This window comes from Archocentrus centrarchus, chromosome 21 (assembly GCF_007364275.1).
Source record: "Archocentrus centrarchus isolate MPI-CPG fArcCen1 chromosome 21, fArcCen1, whole genome shotgun sequence".
Classification (NCBI taxonomy): Eukaryota; Metazoa; Chordata; class Actinopteri; order Cichliformes; family Cichlidae; genus Archocentrus; species Archocentrus centrarchus.
Window position 1 is genome coordinate 892251 of NC_044366.1, and position 27750 is coordinate 920000.

General features: G+C 46.6%; 1 protein-coding gene across 1 annotated transcript in view; it reads left to right on the forward strand.

Annotated features, from left to right (window-relative positions):
* Positions 1–1092: 1092 nt before the first annotated feature.
* Positions 1093–27750, forward strand: part of mylka (myosin, light chain kinase a) — a 57123-nt gene continuing 30465 nt past the window's right edge. The window contains exons 1-13 of the mRNA XM_030758027.1: positions 1093–1574; positions 12860–13019; positions 16257–16464; positions 17065–17110; positions 17422–17587; positions 18631–18796; positions 19205–19226; positions 20019–20212; positions 20333–20357; positions 20410–20555; positions 20777–20989; positions 21270–21395; positions 26256–26411. Of these exons, the coding sequence (XP_030613887.1) occupies positions 1360–1574; positions 12860–13019; positions 16257–16464; positions 17065–17110; positions 17422–17587; positions 18631–18796; positions 19205–19226; positions 20019–20212; positions 20333–20357; positions 20410–20555; positions 20777–20989; positions 21270–21395; positions 26256–26411 (1843 nt within the window). The 5' untranslated portion in view covers positions 1093–1359. The remainder of the gene's footprint in view (positions 1575–12859; positions 13020–16256; positions 16465–17064; positions 17111–17421; positions 17588–18630; positions 18797–19204; positions 19227–20018; positions 20213–20332; positions 20358–20409; positions 20556–20776; positions 20990–21269; positions 21396–26255; positions 26412–27750) is intronic.

A 27750-nucleotide genomic window follows, 5' to 3' on the forward strand; every position in this document is an offset into this window, starting at 1 on the left:
TTTAGCAGCTGATTGATAAAACATCTGGATTATGTTTTTGTTGTGTATGCTTTTGACGTGATTTGTGCAAACCCATTAGTGGAAGTGAACGGCACTCTTGGGCACATTAAATGCATGATAAATAAGTGTAACTGTTCTGGATTATATGCAAAAATTATCACTCTATCGATCTAATAAGCCCTGGGTTAGCGTTCTGTGTTGGTTTTACGTACATAACTGAAATTCCTCGCTGAACCTAACCTGACATGCACCTTGAGAAATGTAACTACAGGTTCACAATGACTGTGATTAGGCTTCAGAGGTGCTTTCTGCTTACATGTGCAGGCACCTTCACTCAATTAACAAGTGGGAGCAGCTTTTAGCAGTTAGCATTAGCTTGCTAATTAGCATTAGCCCCGGGCGCCGGGCTGAAAAAAGTTTCTGGCTAGAAGCCTGAATTCCATATTATTAACCTAATTTTGTTACTTGCAAAATTTCATATTCATAAGTCTAAATTCTCAAACTGCAATCCTTCCTTCCTAATTTTTAAAGAGGAATTCACACACTATATTGAAACTCTAAATATTCTAAAAATAAGAAAGCCATAAGGACATTTGAACTATGTTTCCAATTTAATATTTTTGTGAATGAATTTCTTTACTCAATTTAAATTGTCTATTCAACCCCCTGGTGTTGTTGTTTTGCTGTTTTGATATATATCTGCAATTGTGTTTTGTTGTATCTTTAACCTTTATATCAATAAAGACTGTTTAAATTAAAAAGTAGTAACGGACATTTTTAAAAGGCGCAGGTGTGTGACGTCTGTCGCTAGTATTTCCTGTATTATATTTTGTGCTTAATTGTTACATTTAGTGTTAATGTGTGTGTGACAGGGACGAGTATGGGACATTTTTTAAAATCGCGTCCCGTATCGGACGCAACATTTAATTGCCAAATAAAGGACAATTCCGTAGCGTGGCAACCCTGCTTAGATGTGCTCTATTGTTTGGAGGTGGGCGTGGTCTTTATGTGCGTGCTGGTATCAGATGGAAGCAGCTGATGAATTTGTGCGTAAACAAACTGATTCTGATTTTTGTGTGTCATTGAGCTTCTAACTGATGTTTGTCAGTGTGAGTGTGTAACTGTGTGTCTGCAGACATGTTTTCGTCTTTTGTCTTCCTCCTGTCGTTTGTCTGTCTTTTGTGATGATTATTCAAGTGTTTGAAGAGTGCAGTGTGAGGACAGAGCTTCAGACTCTGTAATAAAAACCTGAAGGAGAAAAAAGATTCCATGTTCCTGTAATCAGCTCTAGAGCAGGTGAAGTGTTTGACCGGCAGGTGGCGCCACACTGACAGGAATGAGCAGCCTGAGCTCCACAGCATGGACCCACAGAGACCCCCACCCTCAGCAGCGCCACGGTCTGACAGCCGCGTCCGCCCCCGGAGGAAGAGGAGGAGTCCCGGTGCTGAATGTGCGGATTATTCAGGTGAAGCTGCTGCAGAGGAACAAGCTGCTCAGTTTGGCTCGTTTTCCAGGAGTCGCAGAGGAAACCTTCAGAGGAGGAGACCTTCAGACCTTCAGAGACCATCAGAGCTGTGAGTCCTCTGCTTCTCCTCCTGCAGAGCTTCTTCTTCTTCTTCTCTCTGCAGATTTTTCAGGTCAGACTCAAAGTTTGACTTTTTCTTGGTTATTAATCAAACGCACCCAGACTCTCGGGTGGGCGGGGTCAACGCTGCACGAGGCTCCGGCCGGTGAAACAAACATCCAGTCCAGATTTAATATTTCCTCAGTAACATGATTTAACATTTAGGACAGACAAACTGTGACCTGCTTCTGTTTGCTGCTCTGTACTCGCTGCTGCAGCAGATTCACTTTAATAAAATGAAACTCGATTAATCAGGACTGATTAGTTTGGGGGGGGGGGGGGGGGGGGGGCAGTTAAAGCATGTTTCAAGACATGTTGAACTCTGTGCAGATGTGACAGCTGTAGTTTTTCCTTTTAATAATAAACAGATTTTAAATGTGTTTAAGTTGTGAATCAAATCCCAGCAGAGGCTCCATCAGTGTTTGAAACCTGATGAGCAGTTCTCCTCTTACAGCCCTGTGTTACAATAACAGTGTTACAGTAACTGTAACAGTAACAGTGTTACTGTAACAGTTACTGTAAAAGTGTTACCTTAAAACTGTAACAGTTTTACAGTGTTACTGTTACAGTAACAGTGTTACAGTAACTGTAACAGTGTTATAGTAGCTGAAGGATCTGGATCTCATGTATGTGACAGAATGAAGCTGCAGTTTTCTGACTAAATAACACGTCACATCCTGAAGGCTGTTCAGACTCAGCTCTCCTTCATGTGACGTCAGCAGCGTGGGTCTCTCTGCTCTCTGAGCCTGTGGACGGCTGCAGATGTTCCTCCTCCGCCTGCAGATGTGCTTCAGCACTGATGCTGATCTGTTGCACAGAATCAGGTGCAGCCTGAAGCATCCTAGCTCCCTGTGAACACTTCCTAAATCACTGAACAGCGCTCCCTCTGGCACTCTCAGACCCGCTCACTAACACCTCATTAACTCGGCTGGCAGACGTTCCTCCAGGTGTTCGTCTTTAGCATTAAATTATTTTCAGGGATCTTTCTCATTAAACATCGTCTTCATCCTCAGTGATCGTGTTTTGTTCTAAAATGTTGGACAGCAGCACAAAAACCTCCAGAATAATCAAACCTGATCAAACTGTAAATCTGCAGGAAGGATTTTCATTCCAGTCACTGTTAGAATTCCTGCGTTTCCAGGCTGATATTAGAATTCCAGCTGCTGATCCGTGTCTGTGGGATGTTTGTGTCTCCGTGCTGATGAAGTGCTGATGCTGCTTCACAGCGTGTGATTTTCCCGGCTGAATGTGGGAACAGAAGCTCGGCCTGCTGCTGTTTAGCTGCAGAGGAAGTTTGTGAAACGCTCGACTGACGTGAAGGAATCTCCTCTGATCAAAGCGCCGACCCGCAGACCGACCCCGGAGCATGCTGGGAAGTTTCAGAGCTCACCTGCAAAGTTTCCTCTGAGCTCTGATTTCTCACACGAGCTGCTGAGTTTCATCTTTCAGCGTCTGAAGTTTGATTTGATCTCTTCTTCTGCTGCTTCCTGTTTCAGAGCCTCTCTGGTCTCGTTCCCCTCAGAGGTGCAGGACTCCATTTTGGCTCTGAATGTGACTGAAAGTTCGTGAAGTCTGCAGGTCACCTGTTTGTGTTCGGTTCATCACAATGATGCTTCAGTTCATCGTGGGGATGATTCAGATTTATTCACATGTATGCACACATGAAGCAAACACACGCAAACTCACAGTTACTGAAACCAGTCCGACAACAACACGAGTTCAGGTTCTATCAGCTCGTCTGGTTCTCAGTAAGGTTCTCTGACCTTGACAGAGTTCCTGATCCTGATGAGTTCTGTGGGTTTGATGTTCTGCTCCATCAGGAGCAGTCTGGGAAACGCTCTCACACATATTTGGATTTAATTTCATGAGGTCACAGCGGGGTGGGCGGGGTCAGACTGTGCCAACCTTTATACACAATAAAAACATCTGCAGGTTTGATCCTGTTTCCCATATTTAGGTAAATATTTCCAGGCTGTGCTAAAATAAGATCCTCGTACCGACTGATGAGGAGCGACCTGAGTAGCTGACGTGAGGTCAGCAGGTCTTCTGATCCTCAGAGATCTCAAACTGGTTCACAGCTCTGATGTCAGGTCATGTGACCTTCTCCTACACCTTTTCTTCAGCTTTGTAACATGTTTGAAGCATCGTAAAGTTCTGATGTGGATCACAGCAGCCAGAAGATCAGAGACCAGCTGTTTACAGTGGTCAGTTTCTGGGTTTGAACTTTGACCTTTAGCCCGTGAGTCTGCAGCTCAGCCTGATGTGAGAGCTCTCTGTTTTTCGGCCGTGATGGTTCAGTTTTGTTGGTTCAGCCTGACAAACAGCAGGAAGCAGAGTTTTTCCTCCTGATAACGAACTCTGTTAATGACAAGCACAGATGGGCGAGCGAGCCCGGCCGGCCTCAGTCGCTCTCTCAGGCTGAACTGCTGACTGCAAGCATTCACGTCTCGCTGTGTCACCGCTCTGCTATCTGCCACTGAAACTCTGCTATTGATCTGCTGTCAGCTTCTCTCTGTTTCTGTCCTCAGATGTGACTTCATCAGGCTTTCTGTGACCTTCAGAGTCTCAGTGACAGCAGCCATGAAGCTTTGATAACAGGCCTTCTTCTTCTTCTCTGTCTTTGTTGGTGCTCTGCAGCATTTCCTGCTGTATTACAGCTCCAGCATGTCCTCCTCTGCAGGTTTCTGTAATGTTTAGTACTGTGCTGGTGTTTGGGTCGCTCTTCAGCATCTTTCACAGATTCAGGATGAGGATGCAGCTCATGTTCTGTCAGGTGGAGGTTTGTGTCTGAGCTCGATGTGGAAACATGGAGACAGGAGACAGGAAACAAAAGCCCACATTCTGATAAAACTGTTATTTCAGAGTTGAGTGTATTTAGCAACTATTAAGCCTTATAAGGCAGCAGCAGAGAGAGGGTCAGAGCAGGAGACGGAGCTGCAGACTGCTGGTGTTTGTTCTGCAAACATCCAGCAAACACAGAGCCAGCAGCCAGGCGAAGTCCAGCAAGCATCGAGCCAACACCAGCCAACACCAGCCAGCATCCAGACAGCAGTCAGTTAGCTGTCGGCCATCAGCCTCCTTCATTTTCAGCTTAGAATTTTGAATTAAATCAAAAAGATCTTCTAGAAGACGGTGGCATTAAAGGTGAAATGAATCGTTTTGAGTTTTGTTTCCTCGTGATGTTTCAGTTCTCAGTTCTTAGAGAGCGGCGTCTCCTTTAAACGCTGTAAAACCATCTGTATCTCACTAAAAACCAAAAATGATACAAAGGTTTTTCTTCTCTCTCGTTCTGAGCCCACTCAGATTTATCTGATGGATCTGGAGGATCAATAGAACCCCTCCTTCAGTTTGAGGCTGCTTCACCTCCGGTGTTCACCATCTGTTTCAGGAGTTGCTGCCATGATAGAACCACCTTACAGCTGCAGGTCCGTACAGCCACTTGGAGGTGGGGAGCATGGTCCACTGGGACTCAGAGCCTTCAGCCCTCCCTGGCAATGCTGATGAAGCTTTGCCAGAGGGGGGCATTGAGGATCTGTCAGACCAGTGCCTCTGCCAGGTGCTCCCAACACACCTTCACTACATGTTGGGGTCACTGAACTGTTCACAAAGAACAGGACACAGTCAGGATTTATTCCCAATCTGAAGGTGCAGGGAGTCTACCCACCCCTGCTCTCCACCAGAGGTGGGGAAGGAGCTTCTGGCCCCATATCCAGATTCAGACTGCTGGGACCTCTGCTCCTGGCTGCTCCCCATTCCCCTACAGCAAGTGGAGGGCCCACAGGAGGGTGGGCCCATGTAATAATAATAATAATAATAATAATAATACATTTTATTTGTAAGTGCCATTCATGACACCCAAGGACACTTTACAGGGGTCAAAACAAGTCACTTAAAAGCACAAACAGAAACTAAATAACCAAAGGAACTAAAGCGAGTATGCAGTCTTTAACAGGTACGTTTTCAGTCGTGATTTGAAAATATGAAGAGAGTCGATATTGCAAATGTCTGGTGGGAGAGAGTTTCACACCTGGGGAGCAGAGTGGGAGAAAGCTCTGCTCCCAGTGGTACCGAGGGGGGCAGAGGGAACAGTAAGGTGGATAGAGGAGGAAGAGGGGAGGGTGCAGGAGGAGGAGGTGATGTGAAGAAGTTCGGCTAGATAAGGAGGGACAAGGTTGTGGATGGCCTTAAATGTATATGGGAGGATTTTGAAGTTAATTCTGAACTTAACTAGGAGCCAGTGGAGCTGCTGTAGGACGATGTGGTGAAATGAGGGGGGTTCTGGTAATAATGTGAGTGGCTGATTTTGAAGCTGCTGGAGAGATTTGAGAGGGAGGCCAAATAAAAGAGAGTTACAGTAATCAATACAGGAGGTAACGAGACTTTGAACAAGGAAGGAGGTGGTATGTGGGCAGAGGGAGGGGCGGAGGCGATTTATGTTTCATAGGTAGAAATATGCAGACCGGGTGATATTATTGATATGGGAGTGAAAAGATAGAGTGCTGTCAAGGATGACTCCCTGAGGGGAGGGGAAAACTGAGGAGCTGTCGGTGGTGAGGGAGAAACTGTCGACTTTGGATAAGGTGGATTTTGTTCCAACGAGGAGGAACTCAGTTTTATTGCTGTTTAATTTAAGAAAGTTTGACATGAACCAGGATTTGATTTCAGATAAGCAGGTGGTGAGGGAGGAGGGGTGGGAGGGAAGAGTTAGGCTTGATGGATAAATAGAGCTGGGTGTCATCCACAAAGCAGAGGAAATGGATGCTGATGGAAGATTTTGCCAAGGGGAATAAGAAGAAGAAGAAGAAGAAAGAGCTTTATTTGTCACATACATTTACATGCAGTGAAATTCATTCTCTGCATTTAACCCATCACACACATGGAGTATGTAGTACACACAGCACAGCATGGAGCCGGGGGCCGCCAAAGGGCGCCCGGGGAGCAACCTGGGGGGGGGGGCTTGCTCAGGGACCCACAGTGATGCCAGCCCGAGGATTTGAACCAGGGTCCTCTCAGTGACGAACCCTCTTCTTCTCCCCTAGGCCACCACTCCAGGCCAAAGTTCAGAAGGAGGTCAGTGAAGAAAAGGAGGGGTCCCAGGACCGGGCCTTGAGGCACACCTGAAGTTACGGGGGCGGGGTTAAAGACTTAAGCTGGATGAACTGAATGCAGCCTGTGAGATAAGAATGGAAGCAGTGAAGAATAGAGTAGAATAGAATAGAATGCCTTTTATTGTCATTATACAGGATGTACAATGTGATAGGAGGGCCACTCCTGTTCAGTGCCATGCAATAGAAAATCAAATTCTCTAAAATAAAAAATAAAAATATTATAGTCTAGTATAATCAAGAAATATACAGAAAATAAACAATGTATAAAATATACAAACAATAGAATGTATAAAAATATATGCATACATTGGTGCATCTGTACATTGTAAGAAAAGTAAATAAGTGCATACATATAAAAATGAAGATGATGAATATTGCACTAGTGAATGAATACTGGATATTACCAATATAGGAATGTTAGATATTGTTCAGTATGAATGATATAATATTGCACAGAGATGTGGGTGTTGCACAGTTACAGTGGGTGAGTGTGTGAGTTCAGGGTGGTGATTGCTCTGGTGAAGAAACTGTCCTTGAGTCTGTTTGTTCTGGCTTTGATGCACCTGTAGCTCCTGCCAGAGGGCAGCAGGTCAAACAGGTCAAAGCCAGGGTGTGAGCTGTCCTTGATGATGTTCCTGCTCTGCTGAGGCAGCAGGAGGTGTAGATGTCCATCAGGGAGGGGAGAGGGCAGCCAACGATTCTTTGTGCTGTCTTGACTACCCTCTGAAGCCTGACCCTGTCTGCCTCAGTGCAGCTGCCCTACCATACTGTGATACAGTAGGTCAGCAGGCTCTCAATGGATGAGCGGTAGAAGGTCAGCAGCAGGTTTGAGTCCAAGTTGTTCTTCCTGAGGACCCTCAGGAAGTGAAGTCGCTGCTGAGCCTTCTTGATAACAGCTGTGATGTTATCTGACCAAGAGAGATCAGCAGAGATGAGGACACCGAGAAACCTGAAGGTGTGGACCCTCTCCACAAGCTCGCCGTTGATGTAGAGGGGAGCTGGGTCAGTCCTGTGTTTCCTGAAGTCGATGATGATCTCTTTGGTTTTCATGGTGTTCAGTACCAGGTTGTTCTCTGAACACCAGGCTGTCAACTTCAGGACCTCCTCTCTGTAAGCTGCCTCATCTCCCTTTGAGATGAGTCTGACCAATGTGGTGTCGTCAGCAAATTTGACGATGAGGTTGTTATTGTGGGCCGGACTGCATTCATGGGTGTAGAGGCAGTACAGGAGGGGGCTCAGCACACAGCCCTGTGGGGAGCCAGTGCTCAGTGTGCGGGTGGAGGAGAGATGGGGGCCAAGTCTCACAGTCTGGGGCCGGTTGGTTAAGAAGTCCTTGATCCAGGAACATGTGAGAGGGGGGAGGCCCAGGGTGTGTAGTTTGGTGGTGAGAATATCCGGGATGATTGTGTTGAACGCTGAGCTGTAATCCACAAAGAGCATGCGAGCGTAGCTCTGCTGCTGCTCCAAGTGGCTCAACACAGAGTGGAGAGCTACAGCGATGGCGTCCTCTGTGGATCTGTTTGCACGATATGCAAACTGATGGGTGTCGAAAGTGGGGGGCAGATGGTCTTTGATGTTCTGGAGAACCAGCCTCTCAAAGCACTTCATGATTACCGGTGTGAGGGCCACAGGGCGGTAATCATTTAGGCTGGTGACAGATGACCTTTTGGGCACGGGGATGATTGTGGCTGTTTTTAGGCAGGGGGGGATGACTGCTTGGGCCAGGGAGAGGTTGAAAATCTGGTGAGAATCAGGGTGAGCTGGTGGGCACACGCTCTGATCACCTTGCCAGGTACTCCGTCTGGTCCGGCAGCCTTCCTGGGGTTCACTGCCAGGAGCACGCGCCGTACCTCATGCTCCTGGACAGTGAGTGGGGTGCAGCCTGGTGGGGGGGGGCAGGACTGGAGCAGATGGGTGGTCCTGAGGTGTCTCAAAGAGAGCAAAGAAACAGTTAAGTTCCTCTGCTAGTGACACACTCAGGTCTCCTGCAGTCACATCACAGCCTCTGAAGTTTGTGATGTTCTGAATGCCCTGCCACACCTCCCGTGTGTTATTGCTGGACAGATGGGACTCTATTCTCCTCCTGTAGTCCGTTTTGGCTTTTTTAATTCCTCTTTTCAGGTCAGATCGAGCAGCACTGTACAGAGCTCTGTCGCCTGACCTGAAGGCAGCATCACGGGTTTTGAGGAGTGAACGGACCTGGCTGTTCATCCAGGGTTTCTGGTTAGGGAAAACTGGAATGTTTTTGCTGACAGTCACATTTCCGATACAGAACTTAATGTAGTCCAGTACCGTCCCTGTGAATGTTTCTAGGTCCTCGTGTTCGAATAAGTCCCAGTCTGTGTATGCAAAGCAGTCCTGTAGGTCGGAGAGTGCGTTTTCAGGCCAGGTTGTAATGGTTTTTACAGTAGGCCTGGCTCTCCGTCTGAGGGGGGTGTATGCTGGGGTGAGCAGCAGGGAAAGATGGTCGGACTGGCCGAGGTGGGGGAGGGGTTTGGCTCTGTAAGCGTGTTTAATGTTGGAGTAAACATGGTCAAGAGTGTTCTCCCCTCTTGTAGAACATTTGACATGTTGGTGGAATTTTGGGAGTACAGTCTTTAAGTTGGCCTTGTTAAAGTCTCCCGCGATAATAAGAACACCGTCGGGGTGGAGCCGCTGCTGTTCGTTAATGGCGTTCAGCAGGAGAGAGAGCGCCATGCTAACGTTAGCATCGGATAAGAGGGGTGTGGGTGATGCCGATAGAAGATTATCTATTGAGGAGGATGCTGTGGGAGATATGCCGGGTTTCCATTAGTATCTACTTAGCGCAGGTCGACTCCACTGGCCACGGTCTTGTTTTGTTTCCATTGGGAAACACCTCGATGTGGGTGGAGTCGATATAGCAGCACGGGCAGTAGTCTCTTGACATAATTTTTATGCGGCTCAAATCACAACACAACAGTGGATGAGAGAGAGACAAGCTAACATAGCTAATGCCAGTTTACTGTCATCAGCATGCATAAGTCTCCCATACAATGTTTTAATGGATGAAGGTTATCATTGTTAAGTATTAACCTATACCACCAAAAATGTCATAATCGACTCAGTGTCCTTCAGAAGTGCTGCCTACTGCGTACTTCCAGCAACGATTACTGTAATGAACCTGTGCTGGTTGTGAAGTGCAGTTTCTCAGCTTTCAGAAACTGTTTGAATTTTTCCGATAAACGGACAAACAGTCGCGTAATTACGATAATTCAAAGTTCCTTTGATCAGCCTCCTCAGGCTCTGTGCTAACCAGCTGTTCAGCTTGTAGGGGCAGGTAACGGTGCTTCAGCGGCGATCCGCAGCAGTATAGGGTTACAATATGTATGCAGTGTGTGTGTTTCAGGTGGCTCTCATGTTGTAAAACTACCGCTGCAAACTGTCGGTCTGGGCATTCAACCGGTGCTTTGCGTGCCTCCAGTTTCTTGCTGTCGGGTTTTAAAAATGCTTGATTCTGGTGAAGGAGTCTCTCTCATGACTCCGCTAGTGACCACACTCCCTGGCCAATCAGTGGCATGCTGTTCTTCCGTGTCACATTTTTGAATTGGCTTGGATCACTTAGAACCTCAGGTGAGTAAGTACAGTACTAAAAAAGTACCTGGTACCAGGTACTAATGGAAACACCTTCAAACTGCGCCGAGTCGAGCCACGCTGAGTAGATACTAAGGAAATGCAGCTATAGTGTCAAAGGCCGCATTCAGATGAGGATGAGGAGGGAGAGTAGTCCAGAGTCAGCTGCCATGAGAAGGCCATTAGTGATTTTTAGTAGAGCAGTTTCTGTGCTGGGGTGGGGGCAGAAACCAGACTGGAATTGTTCGTACAAACAGTTTTAGGTTAAATGGGAGTGAAGTTGAACAGCAGTGTTTTTTTTTTTTTGTTTTGTTTTTTTTTAAGTATTTTGGAAATGAAGGGTAGGTTAGAGATTGGGTAATGGCATGAATGGAATGAATAATGGCAGATATGAAGGGAAGGAGAGAGGAGAGGCAGGATTTAACCAGAGCTGTAGGAAGAGGACAGACTTGTGGAGGACTTGGATTTCTGGATGAGGTCAGTGATTTCAGAGGGAGTTGGTAGTTGAAAGGTGGAGAGCAGCTGACAGAGGTGGGGAGGTTCAGATGGGGGGAGTGGAGGAAAAACAGGACATAGGTGTTGGTTGATTTTGTTGATTTTTTTCACTGAAAAACAACATAAGGGAGTTACAGGTTACAGTGGAGTAAAAATGAAAAGGAAATAGGTGTGGGGGTGTTGTGTAGCGACTCCACCACCGTTTGCCCCTACACCATTGAGCAGGGAGTACTGCACCGCTGACTCGCTCTTGGTTAATCACAAACAATTCAGTTCCCACATTGCACTTCAGGTTGTTTATTTGTATGTTCCAATCATCCACACAGCAGTCAAGCCCAAGCATATGCAGGCTACATCGTGGCACTCCAAACAAAGCAAGGCATCGATAAGCACATAAAAGGCGTGAAGAAAGTGCTTAGAAAGCGGTCAACAAAAATACACTCTCCCTACTCACCGATACTCCATCCCGACACACCGGTGACCAGGTGATTATATTTCCTACCCATTAACCAAACACCTCCCACGTGACCTACGTGCCTACCGTAATCCCAGGCATAAACATGCAACACCATAAGTTCACCATAACACCACTGAGTTGTATATGGCTCTTACAGGGGGTATTATTTAGCAGTGAAGACAGGGTCTTGGTGTTGCCTCGGGACTGTCTCCAGGGTGATGCCCCGGTATGCCCTGGTTTTTGTCTTATCAAAGCAGTTTTCCGAATTGCACTTTGTTCCTGACCCAAACTAGTTTGCCTTGGGAGACCCCAGCAGGGGCAAATTACCCCAGACAGCAAAGGTCCTGGGACAGGTGCACACATGCCTCCATCATGATCTCAGTTCAGTTCAGTTTTATTTATGTAGCACAAAATCAACAACAGTCACCTCGAGGTGTTTTATATTGTAAGGTAAAGATGCTGCAGGAATACAGATTAATAGTAACTAATGATTAAATGCAGAGTGGGGTACAAACAGAGTTAAAAGAAACACTCAGTTCACCTAACGCCCCCATGGGAACCCCCCCCCCCCCCCCAGCAGCTGAGGAGGGTTCAGGGTCACCTGATCCAGCCCTAACTATAAGTTTGATCATAAAGGAAAGTTTTAAGCCTAATCTTAAAAATAGAGAGGGTGTCTGTCTCCTGAACCCAAGCTGGGAGCTGGTTCCACAGAAGAGGGGCCTGAAAGCTGAAGGCTCTGCCTCCCATTCTACTCTTTAAGTATCCACCATTACAACCTGGCCTGAAAACGCACTCTCCGACCTACAGGACTGCTTCACACACACAGACTGGGACTTATTTGAACACGAGGACCTGAAAACATTCACAGGGACGGTACTGGACTACATTAAGTTCTGTATCGGAAATGTGACTGTTAGCAAAAACATCCCAGATTTCCCAAACCAGAAACCCTAGATGAACAGCCAGGTCCGTTCATTCCTCAAAACCCGCGATGCTGCCTTCAGGTCGGGCGACAGAGCTCTGTACAGTGCTGCTCGAGCTGACCTGAAAAGAGGAATTTAAAAAGCCAAGGTGGACTACAGGAGGAGAACAGAGTCCCATCTGTCCAGCAATAACACACAGGAGGTGTGGCAGGGCATTCAGAACATCACAAACTTCAGAGGCTGTGATGTGACTGCAGGAGACCCGAGTGTGTCACTAGCAGAGGAACTGTTTCTTTGCTCGCTTTGAGACACCTCAGGACCACCCATCTGCCCCCCCCCCCCCCCCCCCCCCCCCCCCCCTCAACCACCACCACCACCACCACCAGGCTCCACTCCACTCACTGTCCAGGAGCATGAGGTACGCTGCATGAATATGACAATTGGGTCATAACAACAACAGAAGGAGGTAAAAATTACAAGTCGTCGTTTTCAGGTTAAACATGGAGGGAGTCACATGATGTTGCCACTGATCAGCTGATCACATGATGTCTTTGGTGTGTGCACGTGCTCAGAGTGTTGTGTTTCTTTTCCAGCTGTTTTATTAGGATCAGCCTGTTTTCACTTCATCACTCAGTAAAGTGTGATTGTCGCTCTCTGACAGGAGGATGAGTGACGTCCAGTTGGCTTCAGCTTCCACCGTCTCCAAGGTTACAGGCTTATCACAAGGATGCAGTTCCCACGGCAACGAGCCTCCAGCTTTCATCCTTCCTCCTCGTAATGCCTGGGTCACTCTGGGGGGAGATGCTCGACTGGAGGGCAAGGTGAGATACCTGAGTTTCCTATCTGAACTCTGATTGGTTCTTTTTTATCTCTAAAACTGAAACAGTGAAACAGTATTTAGACCTCTGAGATCATTTAAAGTGGACTCAGCACAGGACAGCAGAGACAGCATGAAGACGTTTAAGATAAGATAAAACTTTAATGATCCCACGACGGGCAAATTTACAGATTACAGCAGCTCAAGTACAGAGAAGGATGAAATAAAATAAAATAGAATAAAACAGAAAAAACACTATACACAAAAAAATGATCAAAACACCCTATACAGATATATATACTTATTTACATTATATTTAGACCTGCTCCATCTTTGGTAACAGCTAAGAACTCTGAAGAACATTGAAGAGGAGTTCAGAGAAGCTCCGTCAGGTCTGAGAATTTCAGTTTGGATCTCGGAGACTCCGACTGACTCGTGAAGGTTTTACTGCAGAAGAACCAGCAAGACGTTCCAGCAGACTGAACTCTGGATGAAATCGACCTCGGGAGGTTGATCTGTGTTCAGCTGAGCGGTGACGCAGAGCTGATAACATCAGCAGCAGCTGAGCGGTTCAGACATGCAGCCCCTCCAAATGTTTCCTATCAGACGGAGATTTCAGCCCATTTCAAACTGCTCTGAACTCATTTAAGAGCTCCAGTTCCTGTGACACGAGTCAGGAATGGCAGTGTGCATCAGGAAGCTGTAATTACGACAGTTTAACCAAATGTAAACATGTAGGCTAAAAACGAGGCTCAGTGCAGCTCCGTGAGGAACGCTCACTCTCAGATGCCTCTTTTTTCTCAGGGTGGAGATCTTTGATGAGCTCTGTCAGAGAACAGCTTCCTGTTTCTGTAACATGTAAACTGGGTAAAAGTCTGCGCTGCTTTGGCAGCGTCGCCTGCGAAGGTTCAGATGTTGGTTCCTGCTCTGCATCAAGTTTTCTCTGTGTTCATAATGAAGATCCAGACTGTGGTCCTTAAACTCTGCTGTCCACACACTGAGCTCACAGCTTTTCCTCTGACGTCATTGAATCACTGCTGAAAGGTTGTCAGGTTAAAATCTCGACGTTCTGCATCAGTCCTTCTTTTTTCTCGGCTGTCAAACTCACAGTTACACTGATGCTGCGTTCACTTACACACACGTACGTGTGAACATTTACAAACATAACCTTAAAAGTTGTTTGTGATTTCAGAACGCTGTTCTCTGATGTGCAGTTCAGTGTTTGTGGCTAAAGTGGGACAAACTGCATAATGTACACTTATTTACCTTTGAATCTTCATTTCCTGTTGACCTCACGTGGGTCATCAGGGACAACCAACAGGCCTTATGTGGCCCACGGGCCGTATAACATCCAGCTCTGGTTTACAGGGATCTTTTGGGCTGTTTCATGATGGACATTTATGCAAATTATTGAAGAGAAGAAACATTATTTCTCATGATGTTTCTGTTGAGACTAAAAACCTTTGACTCAAATCAGATTTTTGTGGTGGATAAATGTGCAGATGGATGTTTTTACCCTATTCACATGTATTAAAATATATATGTTCCTAAGAAATCAAACTAAAGGCAGCAGCCGAGCGTATTCTGCACCAAGGTCAACACCCTCCTCTGAGAAAGTAGTCCCTCCTCTGCTCGTGCTCCACCTGTTCGGGCGGTGGAGGAGGAAAAATAAACTCTGTTTCTGGATCGTTTTTCCAAAATAAATGCTTCACAGACCGGAGAGGCCATAAAAACAAAGCTCACAGGAGCAGATCATAAAATCCAGAACTGAGAGAGTGCAAACATCCCAACATTAAACACATTTAAAGCCAGTTTGGTGCTCGCTGACATGAGGCTGAGGATAGTTTCAGGCCTGCAGCCCTTCATGTGCAGCCTGAACCTCCAGGAGACCGGAGGTCATATCTGAGTGAGTCTAAAAGCAGACGGGAGGCGAGGGATTAACATTTCTGCAGTCCTGTGACCGGCTGCATCCTGATGTGAAGCCGCCCAACAATCCCAACACAACAAACACACTGCTCGCTGCTCTGCGTCTGCTTTTATTTGCTCTGTGAAGTCATTTTCTGTATTTGGCCCGACTTTAATCACCAGCTCAGGCTCTTATTCTGCTCTGGTTCCCCTGCGGTTTGAGGATTCTTAGACCAGTTTAACCAGTTAAAGACCAAATCACAGTCAAACTGGACGAGTTTCACCTGAAGGCGGCGCTTTTCATCTCTGCCTCAACTCGTCTGCTAACAAGAACGCTGCGTATGAATAATCCCAGAGCACCTGAATGCACCACAAATCCCCAAACATGATGGATGGATCTGCACAGCCTGATGGGAGCTAAAAGTCTTTAAACACATCTGTCGGCCACATGCTGCACACACACACACACAGGCACACAGACACACATACACATACACACACACACACAGACACAGACACACACACACACACACACACACGGTCAGACTGTACTTCATGAGCTTGATTAGTTTTGTTCCTGTGTGGAACTGGTGTGTGTGTGTGTGTGTGTGTGTGTGTGTGTGTGTGTGTGTGTGTGTGTGTGTGTGTGTGTGTGTGTGTGTGTGTGTTCTGGACGTCACTGTTTCTGTGAAGCTGCCATCAAATCAAACACACACTGTATATAAAAGATGGACATATTCACCATTATGTCACCCACTGGCTGTGAGCACAGTTCTGTTATCAGGAGTGACGAGAGGGTGGAGCGCTAAGTACATCAGCTAATGCTAGCTAGCTGGGTTAGCATAGACTGTATTGGAGCATCTCACACACACATAGATCAGTAACATCCAATCAAAATCCTCAAATTTCACTCAGCAAACTGGAGCTCCGCCTTCTTGGATGGTCTGTAAGTCCAATGAAGCCACAGCAGCCATATGATTGGTCAGATGATTACATTAAAAAGGCTCCAACAGCACAAACATGGTCCAGAGCTCCAGTTCAGGGACTCCAGTCAGCTGAGGTGAAGCCTAGCAGACAGCTAGCAGCTACAGTCACCTATGTCACAATACACCTGTCAGTCAAGGAGGCCACACCCCCAATAATGCAAACTGCTATGAAGGGGGAAATAATCCACAGCGACCAAAGCAGTTTCTGTATCAGGCTGTAAACATGTTTGTTTCTGCTGAAAAGTCTGAACAGTTTGAATCAGTTGGTGCTCTGCAGGGACATTCAGACACCCCCCCTTCTGTCCTGGAGGCAGAGTGGAGCTCTGTTAAACCTTCTCTGTGTCTTTCAGGTGTGCGGTCATCCTGAGCCTCAGGTCACATGGTACAGAGAGGGAAGAGCTGTGGTTGGTGGAGAGCGCTTTGTTGTGGCGCGGGGAGGGCGGGGCAACTTCAGCCTGTTGGTGAGCGGCATTGCGCAGGAGGACCTGGGCCGTTACACCTGTCAGGCAACCAATCAGGCGGGGAGCCGTCAGGTTACCGTGGAGATCCTTCTGGAAGGTAAGAAGACGTGCAGCACCGACATCATCGACACGAAGCGGTCGCTGTGACGGAACCATGTTTACTGCAGTTCTCATGAATCGAGCAAACCTCAAACATTTTCAGCTGGAAATCCAAATTCAGAGCAGATGTATTCTCTCGGTGATGGCTGACCTGCAGACAGATTAGGTTCTGTTCCAATAAATCACGTACTGTGCAACTAAAGCATTTGTGGGCGGAGCTCTGAAGGCCTCCTGTTTCATTTTTAACAAGTGAAATACAAAACTTGTTGTAGCAGAAATAACTCAGAGTATCGGGAAGTACTCAAAGGTGGTGGAAGGATTTGCACAGTAAAGTACTGCGATGAATAAAAAGTATTAGAAGACAATGAGGTAACTGTGCAGTAACTGAAAGTATTATGAGCAGTGTCATAAAGGTTACTACAGTTAGCAGCAAAGTAACCAAACAGCATCATCAGGGTGCCTGACAGGGAAAGGAAAACTGAAGGCACTTCAGGGTCAGGGGTCATTTTATATTTAAAGTACTAATAAAGTTATTTCCAGCAGCTCTGATCGTGTAAATAAAGGTTGGTTTGACGCTCTCATGTTTTTCCACCTGCAGAGAATTCTGGGAAGAAGTACGTGGTGCCGTCCTCCATGAAAACAGGGTGAGCTGTGTGTGTGTGAGTTATTAGAGTCATAACTCCTGCTGGAGTCTCAGAGGAGGTCTGAGAGGAGGAGGTCGGCTGTGATCCCGTCAGATTTCCTGTTTCTGCCTCGGCTCTCTCCTTCTCCCTCTCTGATTGGTTGCTGAGCAACAGAAGCAGCTTCATTGTTTAAATCAGTTTGTGAGTTTCTGCTCCAGTTTGAACTCTGAGCACCAGAATCCACACAGCAGGGGGCGCTGCTGCACAGAGTTACACTCTCTCCTTATAACGCGTGCTTCCTGATCCCAGAACTCCATTTCCCATGATTCCAGGTGCCGCTCTGCAGCTCCTGCTCTGGAGAACAGGCCGAGTATTTGGAGCGAGAGTCCCCCGAAGTTCATCAACAAACCGAGCCGAGTGTTCGCCGAGCCGGGACGGACCGCCAAGTTCTCCGTCAAAACCACAGGACGCCCGCAGCCCCGGGTCACATGGTCCAAGGTGGGAGGAGCTTAGCTGACACCTGTTTGTTGAATACTAACTATGTGCTTCAGATTAGAGGTCCAGAGGAACAGCTGAGAACCTGCTGCTGTCTCAGTGTGTCCTCCAGACCGGAGCTGCTCTCTGGGACCGTCTGACTCCGTTTAAACAGGAATTCTGAGACTGCTTACACAGCACATCAACTTCCTCTGGAAAACTCTGAGCTTTTCCTGGAGGACAGCTGTTTACTTACAATAAAGACAATAAAGAAAGAACTCATTTCTATCAATAATTTATCCTGTTTGATTTCCATGTGTTATTATTTTACTTATTTCAGAGGGATTTTTATTACAGCTGAGTCCGTTTTGGGACTGTTTTTGTGCCTCTGAGCAGCTGCACAGCAGATTAGAAACAATCCAGATGTGCTTGAAGTTCATATTTTCAGCTTTATTCAGATTTTAAGAATTTGATGAATAATGATGAACAGGCCTCAGCCTGCTTCTCAGTCAGGCGTCCAGTTACAGTTTCAGTGTAACAATGGCTGTGACTCGTAAACAGGTCATGTGGTACGTTAGTTAACCTCTGAACTGTAGCAGGAAGTCTGCACTGATCGGCTGCACAGAGACAAACCTGTCTGAACTGGACTGAGGCCTCCGTCACTCTGCAGCGTAAATGACTGTAGATGCCACTGTCCACGCAGCAGGGGGCGCAGCTGCGTTTGTCAGTATGCCCATTATTTAAGGTTAACGGTGCAAAATGAATCACAGCCCTGCAACAGGCTGGTGACCTGTGCAGGTGTACCCCGCCTCTGACCCGGTGACAGCTGGGTTAAAGGTGAATGGCTCGGCTGCCTGTTTCAAATGTTTCTCTACTTTTTTCTGTGATTATTCAGAGAATAATCGGATTATATCTGATTATATCAGTTTATTATTGATTTATTTGCAATCTGTTTTTCAGCTTTGTGGTATTTATTTTATATTTTACACGTTGTGCACGCAGACGTTTTTGTTCACAGATTAAACTCGTTTACGATGAGTCGTAATAAACTGATGTCTGTGTCTCAGGGGGAGGCGGAGCTTCAGTCTGGTGGGCGGGTCAGCGTGTTCGAGCGCTCTGGCCTTCACTTCCTGGAGATAAAGGAAGTGTGTGTTGAGGACGCAGGAAGTTACACGTGTTCGATTAGCAACAGCGCCGGAATGGCGACCGCCAGCGCCGAGCTCACCGTCCAGGGTGAGGCGACCAATCAGAGACTCCCGAGCCTCAGAGTTGTTCAGTCTGCTGCATGCGCTCATTAGTGCCGCTCCTGCTGGCGCCACCTGCAGGTTACAAACACAAAAACAGGCTTTTATAAATATGAAACTTCCACAGATCTAAAGTGAGAGCCCCACAGCTGCAGTTCCTCTGCTGTCCAGCAGAGGCAGCAGTGAGTCAGTCCCCATAGACTTCCATGCTAAATAAATATGATCATGATCTCATGATTTCTTTGAATTTGGAACTTCTGGCTCTAAAATCCACTGAATGTTCACGCTGAGGCTGAAGAGCTCACAGCTCTCTGATCATCCATGAGCGAAGGCTCTGATGATGATGATGATGCACAGTTCCTGCCTGTCCTCACGTCTCCTCCTGTCTCTCCTCCAGGTGTTCCTGAAGACTCCTCCAGGTGAGTGCTGTCATTCCTGTGCCTTCAGCGTGCTGTAACATGTTAAACAGCTGCTGTGAATCACGTTCATTCAAACTGAGCTTCTCTGAGGCAGGCGTCACTCAGAGATCTGCTTCCTGTCCAAAACCTTTAGGTGGACAAACTTCCAGAGCTTCCATCAGCTCCTGAAAGTCGTGGCTCCTCTTTACTTTTCTGCAGCTGGAAGCTGAAGTTTTCCAGCTGAGTTTGAGATCTTTTGGCTTCACAAGCTGGAAATATGTCCTGGAAAACTGCTTGTGTGTTTATAGCAGCAGGTCAGAGGCAGCTGAGGGAAGCAGATTCAATCATCATCAATCTAACTGGGCAGATTTGACTTTTTAGACCCAAACGAAAGATTTCTTTTATTGTTCCTGAAAAATGTGCCTGATTAAAAACAGACACGTCCTAAAGACTGCCATCACTTTATGCATACAGTGCACCTTATACATAATTTACACATACATTTATATTTATTTACATTCCTCCACCCATTATGGATATTTCTCATTGATAGCTGTATTTTATTTTACCTTATTTATTTTATCCTTAACTGCTGCCCTCATTCTGTTCCTCTCTGTACTTGAGCTGATGTAATGTGCAAATGTCCCCGTTGTGGGATCGTGAAGTTTTATCTTATCTTAAAATCAATCAGTAAATAAAATATTAAAAAGCTGCAGAGAAACACAGAATTAAAAAACAGAGTTCTGCTGTTAAAAAGAGAGCGGCTCTGCAGGAAAGAGGAGAAAACGTTCAAAAACATGGTTCCTCCTGCAGGACCGTCGGGCCCTCTGAGGACCCACAGACCAGAACCAGGAGCCCGAAGGAGGATCGAGGAGCTCCCAGTGCTCCCAGCTCCCAGCCAGAGCCGTCCAGACCCAGAGAGAAGCAGCAGCAGCTCAGACAGGCCAGGAGCAAACCTCCTGTACTCCCTCTGCTGGCCGAAAGGAGAACTGCAGCTGCTCAGGTCAGTCAGGTTATTCACTATAATAATAATAATAATAATAATAATAATTAAGGCAGTTGAATTAATAAAGTTCACCTGCTGCAGGCCCGGTCCATCATGGGTCCTGATCCAGCGCCGGGCTCAGACAGCAGCAGGTCAGAACCTGATCAGTTCAGTTTGATTGAAACAGGGTGGAGCTTCAGCTCAGACCCTCCGGTTGAGTGTCGCACAGTTTCAGGTGTGTTCAGGATCACCTGTGTGTTTCAGGGCTGTGATTAAGTCCACGACGGGGTCCAACCTGCGGTTCGAGGCCATTCCTCTGGACCAGGAGGCCACAGAGGGAGCACAGGTCACATTCACCTGCCAAGGTCAGAAACAGCAGAGGAAGGGCTGCACTGATAAGACCTGATTGATCTGTAAACACATTTAATCAGAGCTGCACTGATGATGTCATTAATCAGTGATTGAAATAAATAATCAAATTCAGGAAGCGTGATGGTTTCAGCTTCTCCTCAGCAGAGCCGGAGGTGTTACTCCGTGTCGGTGTGTGTGAGGAGAAGCACAAACTCTGCTGTCGTCTTCCTCACAGTCCCCTCCTCTGCTGCCGGCGCCGCGCTCACCTGGCTGAGGGACGGGGACCCGGTGAGGACGGGGCCGGGTCTGCGGCAGAGACGGGACGGCACCCGCCTGAGCCTCACCGTGGAGAGAGTGAGACGGGCGGACCGCGGGACGTACAGGTGTCAGCTGACCACTGCTGACGGGCTGACGGTGGAGTCTGCAGCGTGGACGCTCCGAGTCCACAGTAAGAGTTACTCATGACGTGGAATCAATCTGTAATCACCAAAGAGTCTGACTTCATCAGGATGAGTTCATGAACAAAGTTTCAGTTTTCTATAAAGAGAGACGATAAAGAGCTGACAGAAGGAAACATTCCACCTTAAAAACTCACAAACACTGTATAGAGCTCTGTGTGTGTGTGTGTGTGTGTGTGTGTGTGTGTGTGTGTGTGTGTGTGTGTGTGTGTGTGTCAGGTGCTCTGTGACCTTAAAGAACACCTGCAGTAACACCTGTGTGTCTCTCAGGTGCATCTCGGCCTCCGGCCTTCATCAGCCTGCTGCAGGGCTGCAGCGTCTCCGAGGGTCAGACCATCAGCCTGCAGGCCTGCGTGGAGGGAAAACCTGCTCCAAATATCCGCTGGCTGCTTCACGGTTGGTGTTCATTCATAAACTCCACCTGTTATTGTCTGTGTACACACAACCTTCATAAGGAGGAGCTCAGTTTATGTAGACATCAGGTCCATGTGATCACAAAAATCCAGGAGAAATTAAAACTGCATCGCAGAGAGGAGCTCAGGTCTCAGGAGGTTAAAAAGTGTTCAGCGTGTTTGAGTAGTGTGTAACTCATATGTATGTATATATGTGTATGTATATATGTGTATAAGTGATGAGTCAGATGAACAGTTTCACTCTGAGCCTCAGTGTGTTGGACTGAATCCTCCAGCAGGGGGCAGCATAGAAACAAACATGAGATCAGACAGGAAAAATAAAAACAGCTGAGGGCCAGTGATGTCATAGTTACCATGAAAAAGTAATCTGATTACTGATTACTCCTTTAAAAAGCAACTTATTTACTTTGCTGATTACTTAATTTTAGAAGTAACTAAGATTACAAGTTCACTTATTATTTACATTCAACAGCTGCCATAAAATGATCGTCTGTACTTAAACGGCTGTAAACGACTTGTTGACCTATAATCTGTTAAACGTGTCAATCATCTCTCTCATGAATGATATCAGGTCATTCTGAGTCACAAACAGCATTTCTATCACAAGGTAGAGGCTGCACTCAGTTTTTGGCAAAGTGACTTTTATATATTTTTTATTTATGAAGGTAAAAACTGTCTGACATTAAAAATGTCTTTTTAAATAGAAATCTGGCTCAGAAGGCTGCAGAAATCACAGCAAATATAACATCACAGATCTATAAAGATATCTGAAGTGTCCAAAAAGCTCTGGATTGATTATAATGTAGGTACAATAACACAGACTCCTAAAGATTGTTGAAAAACAGGTTATTTCTTCATTTTATATATAAGCCCTTCATAAATCATGTTGACTGCACTCTGTTTACCAATATAAGCAAAGACATTACACATAAAAACACACAGAAACATCAGGATCACTTTATGGCAGACAATCACTTTTCATATCTAAGAAATGTTTTTTTTTATTTTACTGAAGTTTATCTTAGCAGGAAAATCCACTGAGATCAGTTAAAATCAGTTTAACTGGAGAGTCCTGACTGGGACCAGCAGCTGTATACAGTTACACAACACCCACACAGCAACAGACACAGCAACAGACACAGCAACAGTTGACATGAAGTGAACTGAGGATTTTGGGTTGAAGGTTTTGATGAGCTCTTCCGTGATTGTTCTCCATATAAAGACATTATGATCAGCTCTGCAGGTCGAGGTCACATAATTATTAAAATCTTTCCTGTGTGGATGAACAGGGGTAATACAGTGACGGGCGTATTTTGCACCACTAGGTGGTGCTCTTGTTTCATGTCTAACTATAAAACTTTATTTAAACCCCAGCAGAGAGTGGGCGGAGTTTGTTCCCACTGCGCCTCTTTAAACTGTGAAAGAACATTTTTACATTTTTACAGCTGCTGTTACAGACGTCAGCTGTTTGACCTTTGACCCAGGAACGCTCTCAGACACTGAGACTGCAGACCTGTGAAACACATTTCAAATACAAACCCCTCATGGAGCAGAAACACACCTTTATATCCAACCAATATGGACCATCATGTTAGAATAAAGTCAGAATGAACAAGTTTAAATGAACATGAACTCAGACTGCTTAACCTGAACAGGTGGAGTTCAGAGCTGCTGCTTGAGATCAGTTATTAACCCTGTAACACCCAAGCCTCAACATGTCCACAATACACGCCCAGCTTCTCTTCCATTCTTCATCATCACAGTTTCTCTGTTTCTCCAGACATTTCCACCTTCCTCGTTCCCGCCCTCCTCGTTCCTGCCTTCCTCGTTCCCGCCCTCCTCGTTCCCGCCCTCCTCTTTCCCGCCCTCCTCGTTCCCGCCCTCCTCGTTCCCGCCCTCCTCGTTCCAGCCCTCCTCGTTCCAGCCCTCCTCGTTCCCGCCCTCCTCGTTCCCGCCCTCCTCGTTCCGGCCTTCCTCGTTCCCGCCCTCCTCGTTCCCGCCCTCCTCGTTCCTGCCTTCCTCATTCCCGCCCTCCTCCTTCCCGCCCCTACTCGTTCCCGCCCTCCTCGTTCCTGCCTTCCTCATTCCCGCCCTCCTCCTTCCCGCCCTACTCGTTCCCGCCCTCCTCGTTCCCGCCTTCCTCGTTCCCGCCCTCCTCGTTCCCGCCTTCCTCGTTCCCGCCCTCCTCGTTCCCGCCTTCCTCGTTCCCGCCCTCCTCGTTCCTGCCTTCCTCATTCCCGCCCTCCTCCTTCCCGCCCTACTCGTTCCCGCCCTCCTCGTTCCCGCCTTCCTCGTTCCCGCCCTCCTCGTTCCCGCCCTCCTCGTTCCCGCCCTCCTCCTTCCCGCCCTCCTCGTTCCCGCCTTCCTCGTTCCCGCCCTTCTCGTTCCCGCCCTCCTCGTTCCCGCCCTCCTCGTTCCCGCCCTCCTCGTTCCCGCCCTCCTCCTTCCCGCCTTCCTCGTTCCCGCCCTCCTCGTTCCCGCCCTCCTCGTTCCCGCCTTCCTCGTTCCCGCCCTCCTTGTTCCCGCCCTCCTCCTTCCCGCCTTCCTCGTTCCCGCCCTCCTCCTTCCCGCCCTCCTCTTTCCCGCCCTCCTCGTTCCCGCCCTCCTCGTTCCCGCCCTCCTCCTTCCCGCCTTCCTCGTTCCCGCCCTCCTCCTTCCCGCCCTCCTCGTTCCCGCCCTCCTCGTTCCCGCCCTCCTCGTTCCTGCCTTCCTCATGTACATTTGTCATGTAACAAACTCTCGTAGATGTTCAGCACATCATAATAAGTCATTTCCTTCTAAGTACCTCATGAAGCACTGATTAAATCACTGTAACAGGAAACACCTGTTTCACCTCCTCAGCGTAAACAGGCTGAGGGGCTGTTGTTGTATTTTTGTATCTGCACAGATCGGAGCACGGGGAGACCAGAGTTCAGACTTGGACTCGTGCTTGGATGAAATTATTTTTACATTTTAGTTTCAGTGTGGATTTGAAACAAATCAAAAATAATTCACAGAATATTTGAAGCTTTGTTTAGAGTTGAAGCTGCAGCTGCAGTTTTACAGTGCGGCGTGTCGATGGACTGCTGAGCAAATCCAGCCGAGAGCTGGAAACCATATAAAGACAAAACACGCTGCAGCAGCAGACGCACACACAGAAACACACAGAAAGGCTGAAGCCGACCCAACAAGGGCATGAAGAGGGAGTCCACGGTCAGAGCTGAGCTTCATCAGGCTGCGGGGACTCCTCACAGCTCTGCAGCTGAATCCATTCATGCACTGATCCCAGGACTGCCGACGTCTCCACAGTACAGCAGAGTCTGCTATGCAGGACTTACAGTCTGACACTCTTCACTAAAATATCTTTAATAATAAATCACAGACAGCAGGAGTCTCCTGCTTCAGTCCTGATTAGCATGTTTCATGATTGCCTGAGTTTCTGCTCTCGTGTTCACTCAGTGATGTGAAGCAAAGGGACCCTGGAAATGAAGCCGGATGAAATGAGAGGTCAAAGGTCAGCCAGGGCATTTACAATGAATGAAAACATGTTATAGAGACAGCAGCATTATTCTGATTCACTTATTATGAGACTGGTTTTGGTCCATTCATTCATCATATCATGTCTTCCTTTTTTTTATACATCTTAAATGTCTAAATGTTGTTCTGCTTGATTCTAACCTGCTGCTGGAAACACACCTGTTCACACCTGTTCACTGAGTCACATTAATCTCACTCTGATCTCTGATTTCCCCGTGTCCTTCATCAGGCTGTGGGACAGGAAGCTTTCATGTTTTTAAAGTCCCAGAGTCGGCTCAGAAATGAGCAGAAGCACTGAGACAGAAACCAGAAGATTAGCTCATCACAGCAGCGTTCAGCTTCCTCTTATTTTATTGTTAGATTTTTATGTTATTTAGATTTTTAATCAGCATTTTGTCATCAGCATCTAATAATGTCTGTGATTGGAGCAGGCGGAAAAAGGTCATATTACCCGTGAAATGCCATGTGTGAGCGTGCCCAGAGCCGGAAGCAGAGAGGTTAACTGGGAAAGTTGGTAACCACTGTCGTGGTACCCGTTATCCCGTCACTGTGGGTTAGGATTGTTGAGCAGGCTAACACAAAGACTGGCTGTGGTAAACATCTCTGGGCTGGTTTTCCATTGTTCTTTGGTCACTATGAAAAAAAAAACAGATAAATTATTTATTAGAAATCTCTTTAAAAACTGTAGAATTAATTTGGTGTATTTTTATTAACCCTGTCCTGTTCAGCAGCAGAATCATGGTCTGAAGGCTCTGTAAACTCTCTGCAGGCTCCTCATGTTATTGTTTTTTTTGTTCATTCATTCATTTTTATTGTTATTCACATGTGTACATGTTGCGGTGCCAGACTGACAAGCAGGGATCCTCTGCTGGTTTCTGATGTGACTCTGGAGTCCCTCAGGGCTCCACATCAGGCCCACTTCTGTTTGCTCTCTGTAAGCTGCATCACCTGCATGCAGATACACCTGCATGCAGATACACCTGCATGCAGATGATGCAGTTCCATTGGCTGATGCTGGATCTGTTAATATTCAGTTCAATTCAGTTTTATTTATATAGCACCAAATCACAACAGTCGCCTCAAGGTGCTTTGTATTGTGGGTAAAGACCCTACAATAATACAGAGAAAACCCAACAGTCTAAACGACCCCCTATGAGCAGCACTTGGTGACAGTGGAAAGGAAAAACTCCATTTTAACAGGAAGAAACCTCCATCAGAACCAGGCTCAGGGAGGGGGGGTCATCTGCTGAGGGGGGGCTGAGGGGAGAGAGGACAAAAGACACACTGTGGAAGAAATATGAAAATGATGTCACCTCTTCTTCCTCAGAGTATCCTGTTCCTGCTGCAGCTCAGTCCTCATATGTGGGGGGCGTGGCCACGCTGATCATTCTGAACGCTTCACAGCAGGACGACGGCGTGTACGTGTGTGTGGCAGAAAACAGCCACGGCCGAGCGGAGAGCAGCGCCCGAGTCCAGGTCAAAGGTCAGAGATGGCGCGTTTTTATTGCTGTTATTTATTTTCAGTTGTTCTGTAATCAACAGCATCTCTGATTTTCTACAAATGATCTTAAATTTCCAAATGAACTGTTAGTGTTGAGTTTTTGAGGAAAAGTGCCAAAATCAGAGACTTTATTGAACTAATGAATTCATTTATTAATGCAAACTGACACACGTGTGAGAGCATGCCTCCTGTCTCAGCCCTCCTGCACTGCTTTCACACAGTCACTAGTTTGATTCCCCTCAGCCAAGTTCAGCCTTTGAGCCTTTGAGTGTAGATGTCAGTTTTATTTCTATAGCACATTTAAAAACAACATGGTTGACCAAAGTGCTACAAAAAGAAGCACGATAACTCCATAGGTCAATAAAATAGAATAAAGCATAAAACATAAAATCAAAGTGCAATAAATACAATGCAATCAAAAACAATGACTAACAACACACTAAAATAAGAGACACCACAACATAAAACCTGATGGGACTCACACTGGATTTGAATTAAAAGCCAAGGTATAAAGGTGAGTTTTTAGAGAGGATTTAAATGACTGGATGGACTCAGCAGTATGAATATAAAGTGGCAGATTATTCCAGAGTCTGGGGGCTGCGACTGCAAAAGCTCATCCCCCTCTCTGCTTAAAACGAGACCTCAGCTGCACTAAGAGCGTCTGGCTACGTGATCTCAGTGCTCTTTCAGGGTTATATAGTTTGAGCAGCTTTGCCAATAGTTGGGTGCGATTTAAAACTTTAAACATAAGTAAAAGAATCATAAAATCAATACGAGACTGAACAGGGAGCCAGTGTAAACCTGCTAAAACTGGAGTGATGTGTTCATGCTCTCTAGAACCTGTCAAAAGACGTGCAGCAGCATTTTGGACTAACGTCACAGATACAGAGAATTACAGCAGTCCAATCTAGAGGTGATGAAAGCATGAATACGTTTTAGGTTTTAGTTTAAGTATAGATGATAGACAGATAATCCAGGCCGAGACTTCCTGCTGCTCATTCTTCACAAATGTAGATCAGACTCCTGTAAAGGTCAGAGGTCAGACCGTGTTAATTTGTTCCCCTGTTTAGCATCTTGTAGCCAAAGTCTGATCACACAACTGAGAACAAAGCAGTAGTGAGGAAGCTGCTGGTACCACAGATGAGCTACAGTCAGGATCCTGCAGATGCAGCTGCTTCCATGTGATGTGTGGTCTTTTTGATCACTCGAATCATGTGAACTTTAACATCAGTCTGACCTGTTTCACTGATCTGAGGTCAGGAAGAGTGAGAATAACTCGGGTTTTATTCAGCTGACTGGAAAACAGTTTAAACCTTTAAAT